This window comes from Danio rerio, chromosome 6 (genome assembly GCF_049306965.1).
Source record: "Danio rerio strain Tuebingen ecotype United States chromosome 6, GRCz12tu, whole genome shotgun sequence".
NCBI classification, from domain to species: domain Eukaryota; kingdom Metazoa; phylum Chordata; class Actinopteri; order Cypriniformes; family Danionidae; genus Danio; species Danio rerio.
In genome coordinates this window covers 52,254,842-52,273,383 of record NC_133181.1, presented here as the reverse complement: position 1 = coordinate 52,273,383, position 18,542 = coordinate 52,254,842, and the positions used below count along the sequence as shown (strand labels likewise).

At 35.5% G+C, this 18,542-nt stretch overlaps 1 protein-coding gene across 3 annotated transcripts in view; it reads right to left on the bottom strand.

Annotated features, from left to right (window-relative positions):
- Window positions 1-381: 381 nt before the first annotated feature.
- vapb (VAMP (vesicle-associated membrane protein)-associated protein B and C) overlaps window positions 382-18,542 on the bottom strand; it is a 55,540-nt gene continuing 37,379 nt past the window's right edge. The window contains exons 3-6 of one of the 3 annotated variants that reach the window (NM_212647.2): window positions 10,555-10,658; window positions 6,001-6,081; window positions 5,679-5,852; window positions 382-3,680 (exon numbers count right to left, since the gene is read on the bottom strand). In NM_212647.2, the coding sequence (NP_997812.1) occupies window positions 3,519-3,680; window positions 5,679-5,852; window positions 6,001-6,081; window positions 10,555-10,658 (521 nt within the window). In that variant the 3' untranslated portion in view covers window positions 382-3,518. Of the gene's footprint in view, window positions 3,681-5,678; window positions 5,853-6,000; window positions 10,291-10,439; window positions 10,659-18,542 lie in introns of all 3 variants that reach the window. The other 2 variants (XM_073952588.1, XR_012407183.1) reach the window with 2 other exon arrangements.

Sequence of the window (18,542 nt, the reverse complement as noted above, 5' to 3'; positions counted from 1 at the left end):
GACTTAGGCTACTCTGACAAAAAAATATCCTCAAAACTAAAACAGGAAATGAAAAGACATGCAAAATACTACATCAGGGGTGGCCTAGCCTGTTCCTGGAGAGCCACCTTCCTACAGATTTCAGTTGCTACCCATATCAAACACACCTGAACCAATTAATTAGGACCTGAACACCACGTGATAATTACAGGCAGGTGTGTATGATATGGGTAGCAACTGAAATCTGCAGGAGGGTGGCTCTCCAGGAACAGGGTTGGCCACCCCTGTGCAACATCATATAAATACCAAACACAAAAAGAAAGAAAAAGTAAAACATAGACATGGAAAACACAGCGAAAATGCTGACAGTGAAACTGTTTTAAAGAACAAACATGACAAAGGTTTTGGTCTGGGGCTTTATTGATTTAATTTATTAAGATGCTACATAGTCCAACAAAGTTGGGGTTTGTTTTATATACCATTATAGACTACTTGACTAGGAATATCAACCTTAATTTTCATCTTAGACTCATTATTTATTTATTTATATACATACAAAATGGTCACCTTCATGTTTACATCATATGTGAAGGTTTGGGGCACTATAATAAGGTTTAGGTGTAATTATGAGCCAGCTGATTGGCTGATAGGCCCCCAAAATCCCTCCCTCTCCATGGCAATCAAAATCCTTGGTGAACTATACATAAACTGCAGTCCCAAAAAAAATCACTATACCCTGAACATCTCCTAAAGTTACTTACAAAGCAAAGTTTTGCCGTTTCACAATACCGTAAGCTCCTCTGTTCTTAAAAAAAAAATCCAATATCAGCAGTAAGATGATCAACTGAAATGAAAGCTTCTCAATAAGGGGGGCTTAAGAGAAACATTAGCGAAAAAGAAACCCCCCACAACACCAAACTATGACACAAATACATATCAGGTCACAAAATGGTCCCCTGTAGGAAGAGTCTCTGTTCAGATGTCATTATTTCACAAAGATCAGACCGCTGTGCATGGGAAGATGACATTCTTTATATGTAGTGCATTTTTAATATCAACAGTTCTGTGCAATAAAAGCTTTATTCATAACTTAAATCCAAACATAACAACTAAATTAACATTAGAGGACAGCAAAGAAACAGAGGGCTCAGGAAAAAAACAGTGCAGAAATGTCAGGAGTGTGTTGTTGTTTTAAAGCCTTATGCTGCGAGATAAACCAGTGTTGTGTACATTTCAGACCACCGACAAGGCATATCGAAGCCATGCATTAATCTGGAAATGAGGTGTAGGCTCGGCATGGCTAAATTACAGGTTACAATACTCACACACGTGTCAGTTTTTAAAGGAATAGTTGGCTTGATAATGAACATTTTGCCACTGTGCACCACTTCTTACATTAAAACCCAAAAGAAGAAGCTGCATGTCTGATCTGCTCTTTTCCATTAAAATGGATGGAGATTTAACCTGATTTAAAGAGATAACTAAACTAAAAATTAAATCGTACTCGCTAATTACTCACGCTTAAGTGATTCCAAACATTTATGAGTATCGTTCATCAGTTGAACAGATATTTTAAGAACGTTGAGACATCCATATTAGGAAAAACTATATGCAAGTCAATGGTTACAGCTTTCCAAAATTCCTAAAAATATCTTGTCAAACAGGTTTGGAACGAGTCAAGCGTGGGCAAACGATGACAGAAATGTCACTTTTGGATGAACTACGCCTTTAAGAAGAAAAAAAACACACCATAAATATAATCCGAACAGCTTAAACACTACGATCTGAAGCCAAATAATAGCTTTTGGTGGACAAACAGACCCGAGTTAAACGGTTTTGACTCTCATATCTCATTAGCATCTAATTTAATATGCAAAACCTCATTAACATTCCATATCAAATGCATGCATATGCATATTCCCATTTACCAATTCAGTCCACGTCTAAAACAAAACCCGCATGGCTGCAGACATCTAGGATTATAGTAGTGTGAAAGATGTTTGGAGTAGTTTCATACAATTTCCACGATCTTTAGTTTGATCCTTTTCATAACGTGCATGTAATAAATCACCATCCATTTTTATTTGCATGGAAAAAAAGCATCTTTAGTGTTTCAAAGAAGCAGAACTAATCAAATGACCAAGGATTGTGTTGAACTATTTATTTTTTGTTCTTTTCTGCAGGGTAAAGTGAGAGGCGGCGGTGGGGTCAGAGTTGTTTACGGACCTGATGGTAAACTCTCCTCGTGGCGTCTTCAGATAGAAAGTTCATAGGGAGAGAGACCTTCAACCAGTTGCATGTACATGGTGCTTCAGAGATTATACTTAGCAGCTGCACTATTACTGTATAGAACGACTTGATCAATAATTTACTCAGGTCTACAGGCAGCAAAACCGAAACAGAGGCCCGAGAAAAAAGGAGATTTCACCTATGGAGCAGCTTAATAAAATATAAAGTATTTCTCGCTCACAACAGAGCCATGCATTCAAGCACATATATCCCTTACCAAAAACAAAAGCGTAAATCATAAAAGAAAAGTGAAAAATCTATTCTGAACTCGTTCGTTTTTGTGTGTGTGTGTGAGTGTGTGTGTGTGCAAAGCTTAATTCGGAAGTGTTTGTTTTAGAGACGCCTTCCTGACTTACAGCAGTTCACAGAGAAATATTGTTTTATTTTAGAGCGTGTGAACAGTTTCATCAAAAGTAGTTTGAAACATCCATCACTTCTGAAATCCATAAATAGCTCAAACTTTTAATCGCCAAAGCCACCGGTTTTGTCTTGAATGTCAATTGAAGGCTGATTGATCGCAAGTGAACACTGAATTTGCATGACAATTATCATATGCTAGCAGAACTGCACGATGTTTGACTTATATGTTGAATCATAATACCTGCTGGTACTCAAACATATCCGTCGGACTGAACGGAAAATAGAAAACATGTCTTCTGAGTTACAACGTGATTTAGAGTGATTGAAGATACACGATCTAAACTTCGGTGAACTGCTGCTTTAATGCAGGGTGTTTTTCGAGTAGGCATGAATTAAATGCACAGGTGACACTTCTTGTATACAATTTCAATTAGCTTCTGACCCACTTATAGATAGAGAGAGAAAAGGAAAAGAAATCAACAGTGATAAAACAACATTCACTCTACCACAACTCAATCTCACGTCTGGTGTTAGAAAATCCCTACGACATTTCGTTTTTAGTGGTTAAAATCTGACATTGGTTATCCGTTTTGCATCAGAAATGATTAAGGAAGAAGGGGCCAGAATGATTTCACAATTTTGAGGAGAGAGAGAGAGCTTGTATCAGATTATCATCATCATCATCATCTTTTTTTTTTTTTTGTGGTTGAATTTTTAGTTTGCACAAATTCCTTGATCTCTTTATTCAATTTTTACACACCTCGCTAAATCCAAAACTACCCAAAATGATAAGGCGTTCGGATTAAACGCGTTCTGCATTTTGTTTTTATCCGCAATGCATGCTTGTAGAGCTCCCCTGTTGGATTTTTTATTATTATGATTTTTTTTTTTTACAAGGCCAACTTGCCTACAATGACACCCACGACAAAAAACAGCACGATTAGAGCGATCACCCTGCTGCTCAGGCCCTCTTCTTTCACCCGCACCGCTAGAGATGAGTGCGGAGCGGACATTACTGTGCTCTTCCTCATCCGCAGGCCATCGTCTTCCTGCTGATAGAAGATAAAGAAGGTTAGACGACAGAAATAATCTGGAGAGTTATGAAACATGCTTTTGGCCCAAGAGCTCGACCACTCAAACAAGCAACTGTAATGGTTCGCAGCTGCAGATTCACTGTGCGCTGATGAGTAAAGACAGGTTATCTGCGCTTCCATCTCTGATACGCTTCACATCCTGTGGCTGTTACTAATTTAAACAATATGGCCAAAGAGAGAAAACCGTAATGCGGTGGTCAAACAGTATGGTTTGTTTAATGGTATCAATAGAGAACAGGGTTGTGGATTCATTCATTCATTCTCCTTCAGCTTAGTCTCTATTTCAGAGGTTGTACACTCATACACAATTTAGTTCATCCAATTCATTTATAGCACAAGTCTTTGGACTGTGGGGGAAACTTTACACAGAGTCAACCAGGACTCGAACCAGCGACCTTCTTGCTGTGAGGCAACAGTGCTAACCACTGAGCCACCATGCCACCCTTAATTTCTCGGTTATTCATTAACTCATTTTCTTTTCGGTTTAGTCTCTTTATTAATCTGGGGTCTCCACAGCGGAATGAACCGCCAATTTATCCAGGATCTGTTATACGCAGCGGATGTCCTTCCAGCTGCAACCCAGTACTGGGAAACACCCATACACTTTCATTCGCACACATAACACTATGGACAATTTAGCTTACCCAATTTAACGCATGTCTTTACACTGTGGCGGAAACCGGAGCACCCGGAGGAAACCCACGCGAACACGTGGAGAACATGCAAACTCCACACAGAAATGCCAACTGGCCCAGCTGAGGCTCGAACCAGCGACCTTTGTGCTGTGAGGTGGCATCGCTACCCACTGCACCACCACAACAACCACTTGTCAAATAATATAGTCAAATATATTTTGGTGCATTTAAATAAATCTGTTTTATTAAACAGCAATAAAAAAAAAATCATTAAAATAAGAGTTTGGTCACCTAACGTCTTTAGGAATAGAAAGGCAATGCATTTAAATTCAAATAAGTTAATGCAACACATATATATATATATATTTATAAATATATTTTTGTATGGTTTTTTTTCTTGGTTATTAATATTTGATCTAATATTTTTTCTCCAGCATGTTAAATTGGGTGTGCAAATCTTTAGACTGTGGTCTTAAGTTAAGATGATCTGATCAATCATCAGAAGGCGGTCTTTATGGCATTATTGGTTGATCGTTAGAAACACTTTGTGTTCAATTCTGCCTTCTGATTTTTGATAGACAGCCTCTCATTAGCACGTTGGGCTGAGGAAAAGTAAATACGGAACTATGTTCAGAAATGAATAAACATTTTAAAGTGAGGGTTACATTTTTTTTTTTTATCAAAGTTCGGTTTAGCATTATCTTATTGCCCCAATATTCATGTAATTTATTTAATTATTTATCTGTCCGTACTATGAATTATTTATATATTTATTTATTCAGGAATTTGAAGATTTAAATGTATATTTTATTTTACATTTCATGGTTTTAATTTCGTAGGAATTTGTGTATTTATTTATGTGTGTATTTATTTATTAAATAAATAAAAGCACCCTATCAGTATCTCAGAATTATTTCTAAAGGATTATGGGACACTGAAATAATATCTGCTTATTTGAATTAATAAATGAACAAATAAAAAACATCTATTTAAAATAATATAATATTAATTCATTAAGCAGTTTATTATAACCTTAAAATTATAACCAACCCCAGACTTTTAATATAATATCATATAATATTCATTATCTTTTCAGCTTGGTCCCTTATTAATCTGGAGTTGCCACAGCAGAATGAACCGGCAACTTATCCAGAATGTTTTACGCAGCGGATGCCCTTCCAGCTACAACCCATCACTGGGAAACACCCATACACACATTCACAAACATACACTAAGGACAATTTAGCTTACCCAATTCACCTATACCGCATGTATTTGGACTTTATATATTTGCATGGACACACATAACAAACCCACTCACCCTGATCTGTTTGTTCTCCTCTCGTAGCCGCTGCACCTCCGTCTGCAGTCTTTTACACTCCTCCATGATCTTCTTCACCTCTCCGTCATCCATACTGGAGGCCATGGACTTCATAGACAATGTGGACGATTCAGACTTCGACAGACTGGAAATCTTATTGCTTTCCATTTCATGCTGCGCCACCACAAATCAAACAAACACAGAAACATAAGCAAAGGCATGTCTATAAAAGACCTAAGAATCTGCTTTGTGTATTAGTTTTAGTAGACAGCATCATGAATGCAGTCAAGCCTGCATGAAAAAAAAAACCCATGCAACTCACTGTTTTCTCATTTTCAGCGGGCATGTCAAAGACACATCTCAGCTTGGAGTCCATCAGATCTTCAGGCTTGGCGTCCTTCCACTGAACGAGAGACAAAACACACGCATGCGTATGATTATACACCAAAATAAACACCTCTTGTGCCGTTTACAAACCCTAGCTTGATGCTAGGATGCTTGTTTACATCCTTGCTTGGTTTCTTGCCTACTTGGAATACTTCCAGAAAGCAATGTTGATTATAAAAATGACTTGCTTGCTTGCTTTTTTGCATGCTTGCTTGCCTAATTGCCTACTTGCTTTCCTGTTTGCATGCTTCCAGAAAAAAGCAATATTGATTGTAATATTTACTTGCTTGTTTACATCCTCGCTTGGTTTCTTGCCTACTTAATTGCTTGCATGGAATACTTTTAGAAAGCAGTGTTGATTTTAAAAAGTACTTGCTTACTTTTTTACATGCTTCCTTGCTTGCTTGATTACTTGCTTACTTGCATGCGTCCAAAAAGCAATTTTTAAATTACTTGCTTGTTTACATGCTTGTTTGCTTATTTACTTGCCTACTTACTTGCTTGCCAACTTGCTTTCTTGCCTACTCACTTGTTTACATGCGTCCAGAAAGCAATGATTATAAAAATTACTTGCTTGCTTATTTACTTGCTTGGAAAACTACCTGAAAGGAGTGTTGATTATAAAAAGAACTTGCTAACTTGTTTACATGCTTGCTTCCTTGCTTTCTTGCCTAACTGCTTACTTGACAGCTTAATTGCCTGCTTGCTTACTTGGTTTCTTATTTACTCGCTTACTTGCTTGTTCCGTTACATGGTTACTTGCTTGCTTGCTGTCTTGCCTACTTACATGCCTGCTTACTTATTTGCCTACTTGTTTGCTTACTTGCCTACTTAATTGCCAACTTATTCGTTTACATGTGTGCTTGCTTGCTTGATTTCTTGCCTACTTACGTGCATGCATCCAGAAAGCAATGTTTATAAAATTAAATTAAAACTTGCTTGCTTAGTTACTGTACATGCTTGCTTGCTTATTTACTTGCCTACTTGCTTGCTTGTCTATTGCTTGCTTGCCTACTTGCTTGCCTGCCTACTTGCTTGTTTACAAACACCCAGAAAACAATGATTCTAAAATTACTTGCTTCTTTACTTGCTTGCCAACTCACTGGTTTACATGTGTCAAGAAAGCAATGACTGTAAAAATGATTTGCCTTCTTATTTACATGCTTGCTTGCCTATTTATTTACTTTCCTGCCTAATTGCCTACTTACTTGCGTACTTGTTTGCATGCTTGCTTGGTTGGAATACTTCCTGAAAGGAATGTTGATTATAAAAAGAACTTACTTGTTTGCATGCATGCTTGCTTCCTTGCCAAACTGCTTACTTGATGGCTTAATTGTCTGGCTGCTTGTTTGGTTTCTTACTAACTCGCTTGATTGCTGGCTTGTTTGTTTGTTTACATGGTTGCTTGGTTTCTTTCCTACTTGCTTTTTTGCCAACTTACTTGCCTGCCTACTTACTTGCTTGCCTACTTACTTGTTTCCATGCATGCTTGCTTGTTTGCCTATTTACTTGCATGCGTCCAGAAAGCAATGCTTATAAAATTACTTGTTTGCTTGTTTACTTGCTTGCTTGTCTATTTACTTGCCTACTTACTTGCCTGCCTACTTGCTTGTTTACATGCGTCCAGAAAACAATGATTATAAAAAATACTTGCTTCTTTACTTGCTTGACAACTTACTTGTTTTCATGTGTTAAGCAATATATAAAAATTACTATATACTATAAAATTTACTTCCTTACTTGTTTATATGCTGGCTTGCTTATTTACTTGTCTGCTTAATTGCCTACTTACTTTTCTACTTATTTGCATGGTTGTTTCCTTGCTTAACTAATTGCTTGCTTGTTTGTTTACATGGTTGCTTGCATCCTTGCCTACTTGCTTTCTTACTTGCTTTCTTACTTGCTTGCTTGCTTGCATACTTGCCAACTTACTTGCTTGCCTACTTGCTTGTTTACATGTGTGCTTGCTTGGCTACTTACTTGCAAGCGTCCAGAAAGCAATGTTTATAAAATTACTTGCTTGCTTGTTTACTTGTTTGCCTAGTTACTTGCTTGCCTGCCAACTTGTTAGTTTACATGTGTCAAGAAAGCAATGACTATAAAAAATACTTGCTTCCTTAATTGTTTACATGCTTGCTTTCTTATTTACTTGCCTGTTTAACTGCCTACTTGCCTACTTGTTTGCATGCTTGCTTGCTTACCTAATTGCTTACTTGCCAACTTGCTTGCTTGCTTGCAAAACTACTTGAAAGAAAAGTTGATTATAATAAGAACTTGCTCGTTTACATACTTGTTTTCTTCCTTGCCTAACTGCTCGCTAGATAGCTTAAATGCCCGATTGCTTACTTGGATTCTTACTTACTCGCTTACTTGCCTGCTTGCTTGCTTACTTGGTTTCCTGCTTGCTTGCTTGCTTGTTTACATGGTTGCTTGCTTTCTTTCTTGCCTACTTACTTGCACCATAATAAAAATAAATAAAATAGAACAGAAAAGTGCCAGCCATATTATGCAAAGAGATGGAGAAACTGAAAGCCCTATTGAAAGCCTCTACCTAAATTATAAAGCAAGAAATAAAATGCAATTCATTAAAGTGCTAAATTACCAATACAAACATATAAAAATACACATAATTTAATTACAATGTCACACAAAAAATACAATAAAAACTAAATTAGTCATACCATATGTAGAATTTAAAAAATAAATATGAAAATAAATGAAAAATTTTATTTTATTTTTTAAAACTGTATAAAAAACAACCTGTTTTATAAGTATGGGATGATAAATAATTCCATATTTTAATACCTTTAAATCACATTAAATATTTACTACTTTCTTAAACTGAAAATTGAAAACAGAAGAGTAAAATAGCAGCGAACCTGACAATTTACTTTAAAACACATTCTGAATTGCTCTGGCATGTTTCCCTTAACTTGATAGCATTGATCCATTTTCTGCATGCCAGAGGAGCTGAACGTGGATGTTAGTTGTGTTACAATGTAAAATCGGTATTTGAGTTTTATATCAGACAGCAGACGGTGAGGCAGCTCTGTCGCTTTTAGAGCCATCAACAGTAACAGTGGAAATAGCTCAGGACAGTGAATAAGTAGCCAGATCGCTGCTCTACATTTTCTTTCTGCTCCTCCGTCCTGACGTTTTCATAACCTATTTATCGTTACATCTGTACGTGCATAAATGTACAGGCTGATCTATTTGGAGAGACATTCAGAGAGCTTGGAAAAATCATGCATGTTGGATGGCACTGTCTAAGATCATCAAGCACCATCAGGGTTATATGACATTTATTTTACTAGAACAACAAACTAACAACATTTTTACTAAAGGTTATACGATATTATTCTCACTGGCAATTTTAGCACAGATGACTTTAACTAAAAAGTACAAAATACTGTTTCACGAACTTCATTCATTTAAATAAATCTAAAAATCCATTCTTGAATAAAGTTTTTTTTGTGCTATTTTGACACTTTTATGTGGCATTAAAAAGTGTAATTAAATAAATGTTTACAATACAGAACACACAGTTAAAGTAAATTAATGTATTAACAACCATGAACAATACTTGTACAGAACTTATTAATCATATTTGAACATTTCCTAATTTAAACTTATTTTTAAGCTTTAATATTTAGGCATTTTACCATTAATTAACATTACCAAATAATTAACAATTAAATGAACAGTACCAAATAATTAACAATTAAATGAACAGTATTTCCACTAGCTAACATCAACAAACGTGAATATTGTAATAAAACTGTTTTTCATTGTTTGTTCAGTAAATAAATTAACTAACATTAAACAAAATTTCTGCAAACTATTGCGAGTAGCTTGTAGAAGGATACCCAAAACATTTGACCAAAGATATACAGTTTAAAAGCGAAGCTCAAAAAATACCAAGAAAATGTATGTACACTTTTGACTCTCTAGAAATTATAAAAAAAATTCTCCTCAAAAAAATTCTCTCATTTTTCTGGCATTTAGCAAATATAAATCATTTAGGTAATCCTAAAATACCTAAAATAGACCTAAAATAGTAATTGTTTAGTATGATTTACCATCAGACATTTTTTTTAAAAATGGTTACGTTACTTTTTTTTTAAGAGTGTATGTAAACTTCTGGTTTCAACTGTACATGTATTTACAGGAACATCTGTGGTGAAATACCTTTTATAGACAAGGGTGCCAAAACTTCTGACGACAGCTGTAACTATCCATATCCACATTAGTAGGAAAATAAACCATTTATCATCTCACTCTCAAGTGGAGTAATTAAAATCCATTTGGACACCACATATAACCAAAAACAATATGTATAAAGCCTTTTAGACTTCAACAATGGTTGTATAATACATTACAAACCTCATAGACGGTGTTACTAAAAATAGGAGCAAACGCAAGCAAGAGAAAAAGCTTGTGAAAAGGCGGAATAAAGCCTGAGAAGCAGGTGGCAGAGATCAGCACTCACCACTCCCTCAGTGTCGGTCATGTCAGGCGGAGCCAGCAGAGACTGTACCATAAACTTGTGTTTGCTTTTCTCATTCGGGTCATAATCGAAGGGCTGCAGCATCACTGTGAAGACAAGCACAAACAAGAACATGGATACATTATTTATTTATCATATTTTTGGGGAGGAGGACAGGAAAAAAATAGGAAATAATGGAGGGGATTTTGGGTGTACGTACATACAGTTAAAGTCAGAATTATTAGTCCTGAATTATTAAAATCAGCAAACAACAACATTAGCGGAATATCACATGCAGTCAATGTTGAGGTTTTAAGCGAATTCTAATAACGTTCACCCTAAAAAATAACTCAAGAGGTCTCTTACCATTACATAGTTTAATACATTGTTGTAACTTAAAAGTTTTAATCTAATCAGGAATTTAGAATGTTTAAGTTGTCAGAATAAATAGTTTTCACAACAGGAAAATATTGATCATTACATCAGCAAAAAATGTGGCTAATTTAAAGGTAAACCTGTCGGTCAGTTAGTTGGAAACAATATTTAACTTTTAGCAACCCAAAGAAATTAGGTTAATAACTCCCTTTTTCCACACAGATGGAGTTCTGGATTTCTAAGCTCCTCCCCCTTTAACAAGCAAGAAGCAAGTCTGGACAAGTTTTAGGAAACATTTTTAGACTGTTTGGCACAAAGGACATTTTAAGGGTGAGATATCAGAGTTGTATTTAATTTTCAAATCAATTTTCTCCGTTCCACTAGAGTGTTGGCTACTCCTGGTAAATACAGTTGATGCTTTCTGACTCGAAAAAGTTTTTTTTTTTTGCTTTAAAGGAATACACAAGAATTTGAAGAGGACCTTGAAAGGCAAGTGATGACAATTGCCATCAGTATATTTTGTAATTGAACCACAATACATGAGAAAGGCATGAGAATGAAAATCATGAATGGAATGGATCTCAAAGTGCTGTGCTCTGCTGATGGCCATTATATATGCTTTGAATCTAGGCTACCTCAAGGAACTTAAACATACTTGGGAAGTGTCTTGAACTTGATAAATACCAGTGCAAAAGTAATGTGTCCACACTGAAGTCTACTTATTTCAGAGTGGATTTTGCTCATTATGTTGCACTTTATGTTGTTTTGTATTTTTAAGTCTACACACTGATGTTTTTTTGTTATTTTTCATACAGTTTATATGAGATGGTACACATTTTTGTTTTGTAAAATATTGAAAAACTGTGGTGCAAAATTAAATAGAAAAATTTAAAATTACTGAAAAACAAAAATGTTGTTGAATATATTTCTTACAAGAAACTAAATGAAATTAAAAAAAAATTAAACAACTTGGGCTGATTAATTTATTTGTGGTTAAAACTTGCATGTATAATTATGGTAATTAAGTACATAATACTGGATTTATTTTAAATTTTAATAAAGGTCATTTGGCTAACATAATAAAGTTTGTTGTCTGAACTTTTTGTCGTAATTTGAATATATTGATGCAAACTGTTGCATTAATTTTTGTTTTTTTTGGTCTAAACAATATTATTTAAAGTGTACATTTGTGCAGTGAGCAGTGAAAAGTTTTTTCTAGTCATTTTTATCTCTGTTTAGTTATAATAAGCAAAATGTCAAAATTTAAAAAGTATTTAGATATCTGATTGATCAAAAAATGATTATCGAAATAATTGTAAAGAGAAATCGTGAGCTTTTTGATGTCCTTACCCAAAATGGGCATAAAAATAGGTAAATGAAAACATGAAAACGATGAAAACAAACTGGAGTTTATAAACAAAAACAGAACAAATTTTCATATATTAATTTTACTAAGTTTTTCAAAAAAATTATAGCTAAATCATTTGATTGATTCGTAAACCAGCAACATTTCAACTTTACCTAACCAGTCTAGCTATGTTTGTTCATGTTAAAAACAAATAAACAACAGATTGTTTTTAGAAAAACGTCTCTCGTTTGTCATTACGTGTGGTGACTTGGGTCACGCGATTACTATTTTGCTTTTCCAAACTTCTGTTAAGGGCACATAAGTGCATATAGATGCATTGTGGGACTTTTTAAGGCGCAAACGTTTCAGTGCACTAGAAGAGTTTTGCGATTAAGAAAGTGCTTAAAAATGGCTGGCGACTTGATCAGTGCACTGACTACTGAACAAAGGAGCTGATTGAGATGCACCCGAGTCAAACCTATACTGCCTGCATCAAATAAAATTTCCATATATTACAGAACAAGAAAGGACTAAACGTCATACCATTCAAACTTCCAGTACAGTCTAAATGTGCTAAAATATTAGTTCGTAAAGCATCCATAATATACAGAAATGACATTACTCTGCAACAAAAAGATTTAGCCATTCCTTTCATGCGCTCCGACTACAAATGTTTCTGATAAAACTTCAGCGACCCAGAAGAATAATTTTCTTACAGCTCCTAAACAGTGCTTTTTCGCATTAATAATAAAATAAACACAAAATACAAAGAATAAAATTATTAAAAAGTGTTAAAACAAAAGAAAGACATAATAGTATGATCTGCCTGATGTAGCACAGTGCTCCTTCAGTAAAGGCACAGCTAAACAAATGTGCTTTAAGTCTTGATTTGAATGTGGGTAATGTTGGAACTAGGCATGGGACGATAATCATTTTCAAGGTAGACCGTGGTTTGGAAAAGTCAAGGTTTTGAAACCGCCAAGATTTTTCTGTAATACCATTCCTGAGGTATGTGTAAGATTTTTTTGTTTGTTTGTTTTTTAGTACAACATTATCTCCAGTAGAAAAGATATCCAAAGATGTCGTTTTAAATTGTAAAGAAATCTGTGTTTTTGAAACTAATGAAGACAGCAGAAGTCAATAATTCATTTTCATTATTTAGCCTGACATGTTTACTGATTTAACATCTTTTAAATCTTTCAAAAAATATAATATATTGTTTTCAATGAGGATTTTTTTTTTTTTTTTTTTACTCAGACATTTAAAAAGAATATATTTTAGAGCAGTAATCACAATACCGTGATATTTTTATCCAAGGTTATCATCCCGTCAGAATCTTATACCAGCCCATGCCTAGTTGGAGCTCATCTGATCATTTCCGAAAGCTGATTCCAGCATATTCAAGAGAGATTCAACCTAGTACTGTCTGCATCAACAATAATTTCTGTATTTTACAAGAACAAGAAAGGAGCAAACGTCATAGCATAAAAACGTCCAGTACAATCTCCAAATGTGATAAAATATTAGTCCATATTTCACAGAAATGACATTACCCTGTAGCAAAAACATTTAGCCATTGCTTTCAAGAGCTCCGACTACAAACGTTTCTGATAAAACTTCAGCGACCCCAGAAGGGTAATTTCTCTTACAGCTCCTAAACAGTGTTTTTCACGTTAATAATAACACATTCAGCCTTTAACTCGAACCAGGTGCTAGTGTGAGGAAGTTCACGTCTGCAACCCCATCAGCACCATCCAAAGAAGGTTATTTGATGTCATTCCAATGAGCAAAAGCTAATTTAGAGCTGTTAGCATGATTTACAATGATCACTTTCTTATGGCTGGCGTGCGAGGACTCTGGCATGGTTGAAATCTGAAGGCCGATTTTCCCTCCATCGCCCTTTTAAAAGACAAAATTCGGATTCAAACGAGTCGGGGGTTAATGTGGGTGCGTAATTTTGGAAAACTATTGCTAAGTTTCATTAAAAACAAATGATCTCTTAATTTCAAAGGCTCTCTCAGATGTGGCTACTACACTGAAGGTGCAAGCCAACTTCCCCCCGCGAGTCAAAAACCTCACTCCGGTTTTGTGTGCCATTATGGCAATCAAGCAACGTCGATATAGCAAACTGAAAACAGACGCCTGAGACAGATTGGGAATGTCCTGTTTTGTCGGTCTTGATCTTTGCACTTGAAAGAATTGCGTTTGACTATCAGCATCAAGGTTATTTTTACATGCATCTGTGGAGGAAGAGGGCTTAAATGAATCCTGACATGGCTTTATTTGTACAGTTCACATTAGTAATATTAGTAAAAAAATATGTGTGGTATGTAGAGATTCAGATTTCTCACACATGGCAAAACCCTTGACCTAATATGTAGGGAAAGTCAAAGCATCAGTTCAAGTTCACGAGTTTTTTTTTTTCATTGATGAAATGCAATGTTATGTTATTAAACTGACATATAGGCTGTGTATAGAGTATAATACGTTAATTAGGACAAACAAAATAATGAAATAAACAATAGTGAACAATATTAACATGTAAATGTCATATATTTAACTGTTTACAAAACTGCAGCACAGCTTCAGCTTTCACATAACAGGTATACATTTACTGGCCACATTATTAGGTACACCTGTCCAACTGCTTTTTAACTCAAATTTCTAATCAGCCAATCACATGGTTGCAACTCAATGCATTTAGAAATGTAAACATGGTCAAGACGATCTGCTGCAGTCCAAACTGAGCATCAGAATAGGGAAGAAAGATGATTTAAGTGACTTCATGACCAGCAGGAAACTGAGGCTACAATTAGCACACCAAAACTGGACAATAGAAGATTGGAAAAGCGTTGTCTGGTCTCAGTCTTGATTTCTGCTGCAACATTCTGATGGTAGGGTCAAAATTTGGCGTCAACAACATGAAAGCATGGATCCCTTCTACTTTGTATCAATGGTTCAGGCTGGTGGTGGTGGTGCAATGATACGGGGAATATTTTCTTGGAAGACTTTGGGCCCATTATCAATTGAGCATCATGTCATTGCCACAGCTTACCCGAGTATTGTTGCTGACCATCTCCATCCCTTTATAACCACAGTGTACCCATCTTTTGATGGCTATTTCCAGCAAGATAACACGTCATATCATATAGCGCAAATCATCTCAGACTGGTATCTTGGACATGACAATGAGTTCACTATACTCAAAAAGCCTCCACAGTCACCAAAGCTCAATCCAATAGAGCACCTTTGAGATGTGTTGGAACGGGAGATTCGCATCATGGATGTGCAGCTGACAAATCTGCAGCAACTGCGTGATGTTATCCAGTACCTTTCCAGTATCTTGTTGAATCTATGCCACGTAGGATTAAGGCAGTTTTGAAGGCAAAAGGGCAGTAAGGTGTACCTAATAAAGTGGCCGGTGAGTGTATCATTTTAACAATATATTTCAATGCAATATTTTTAAATGAATGCACTTTAAACTGTCTTGTCAAAATACAAATTTACAAATATTTTAAATTAAATAAATACAGCAATGACAAGCACTCCTTCAAAAATATTTCAATTAAAATCACCAATCTACAATTTTTTATTGTGAGTGTATATCGAATTTCATAGCAACGACTTCAGTTTAAGATCAAAATAACAAAAATGTCTATTCTTTAGACTGAAACAAGCAGATTTAATTTCAAACTATGTGAATTAGTAAGAACAGACTTCTTGACATTTTTCCTGACGTTCAGACTGCGATCCGCTGAACAGATTTCAGTTGGATATGCCAAATATGTTGAGATTTTTTTTTTTTTCTGCTTGTCTAAACAAAACCAGTGACTATCCAGCGTAAGAATGAAAGGTTCTTGTTCTGAACAATAAAACAGGCGGCTCCTCGTGGACTGACTGACAGCTCTTCCTGGCAGATCCCAAATGACAGAATCCAAGAGCAAGGCAGTGATTTAATGATTGTTAAAGCAGAAGAGCATGCTTTCTTTAACAAAGAACATCTTTATGTGATGCTTCAATCTGAAGGATATGGAAAATGTTAGTCTTAAGATGGCTGGAAAGTTACAGAGAAGATAAACCAAAGCAATCTGTAATCGTTCTCCAAATATTTGGCCATTTTACAGTTTTGTCTATTATGATAGCTGTCAGGCTGTTATTATGACTCCCAATTTTTGTTGTGTTGTGGACAAGAAACATTATGGTGTTGCTTCCCAACCAATTTCATGTGAAGACGTGAATTTGAATGTCATCACATGTGAAAATTAAATGTAAAACACGAGAACTTTCTGAAACTAGGGATGGGTTCCAAAAGTCGGTATTTTATCATAACTGGTGCTAAATATAAAAGACCAAAGTATTGATGAGCTTTGATGTTAGCGGTTCTGCTATTACTACAGGAGAATTAAAGCTATCTAAACTTTACCTATAGCAGCATAATTTAACTCGCCAACCTTTTTTAATTTGCAATATTTGATACTCGTTTGCACTGTTGGCAATCTCACGTGAGAAATGCTTGTGTTTCCGCCCTATAGTCCAACTACGAGTGAGTCGAGAATAAAAACCTTCACAGTTCTCAGCTGTCACGCACACTCAGTGAAAACTTGCACTGCGGATCCAGGCGAAAGTATAAATCAGCCTGTACACAGAGCTTGCTCATGCCAAACACGAGACTCGCGAGGATGGCGATAGCTGAGAGAACTAAGCGGTCAAGATTATGGTTGTATTTTCCGAGTGAATACCGAAAATGCTCGGTGCAACAAACACAACAAGTTGTTTTCTTGTAAAAGTGGAAACAAAAGCAATCTGGCCAAGCATCTTACAAAGTGCATTAAAAGCGACAGACAAACGCAGTTTTCGACTGCCTAGCTGCAGTACCAACCTTACATGTTTCACATAATGAACTAATGCTAGCAGTCAATTACACAAGGTCTCTCTGAATTAGTATAATATTAATAGTTTAATAAACACACATCCAGTTACATTTAAAAAAAATAATAATTCTGTAGCAGGCTAAATAAAACTTAAACAAAACATTAAAAATGCTTTTACATCACTGTATTTACAAATAAATAAATAATAAAATATGAAATTATTAAAAAAAAAAAACAGTTCCATTAAGTTCCATTAAAAAAATTACAAAAAGTACTTATAAAAGTACAGAACCAATAAGTATCGATAATTGTATCGATAAAAGTAGCAATAGTGTTAAAATCTTAACGTTACCCATCCCTAATTTAAACCATATGTGAAATGAAGATGAGAATTGTGTGTTTTTGGAACATTTATTTGTGAATCCCGTGCGATCCCATGTAAAGCACATGTGAAATTCATGTGACTTCTGTAAGGGAATCTCTGCTTATGTACTGTCAACGAGTAAGCAGGACTAGTGACTTACTACAAAACAAAAATGCAAATAAACAACGTTTCCATCCAAAGTCGCGAATTAAACTTCGCTAAAATAGTCGCAAAAATAAAATCTTGTATAAAACGTTTGCGAATAAATCCCCGTTTTCATTCAATCAGTTAAAAATGTAATTTGCTGCAGTAGGAGACAGCATTGTGGCCCTTTTTTCTTATGTAATAATTTACTTGCGCCTCAGAATGCAAAACACAATGAATGTGCGGTGGGATTTGGAGGCACAATATGCTCTTTGGGAGCGCAGATGCTCAAGGCATTTCTGGAGGTAAAAATACTGAACCACTTTGATGACAGACTTTGGCTGAGGGATTGCAGAATGATCAAAAGACATTAAGATGTTCTACAGTGTAGTCGGTCCACTGATATGTCCAATAATGCTCTCCCAACCAACCCATTTTTGGCATCATATGATCTGCTAAAACAAAAATCACAAGACTTTTTTTGAGACCAATTCTGGAATTCATTCGGTAAATGTGTTTATGCATATTTTTTTAATCTGAGTTTATACTTCTCAGTCAGCACAAGCTTTTTATGTGCTTTTTCAAAATGTATGAGCATCTCTGCATTTCCATTAACCATTTTTTAGGTGATATTACAAAATGCTCATAAAAATAGGTGGCTTTCTAGTATAAAACATATTCCCAATATATGTTTTTCAGAAAAACCCAATGGCATAATTCCACCAAGCTGCACCAATACTGTAGTCTCTTTCATTTCACTCTGTTTGAATCATTTTTATGTAGAAGCTTCTGTGCTCCTATTGGTCAGTATCTCATGTGACAAAACTCATAGTGGAGGACCGAAGCTAAACTTAAGCTCGTGTTTCTCTTGGGCATCCCAGATGTACAA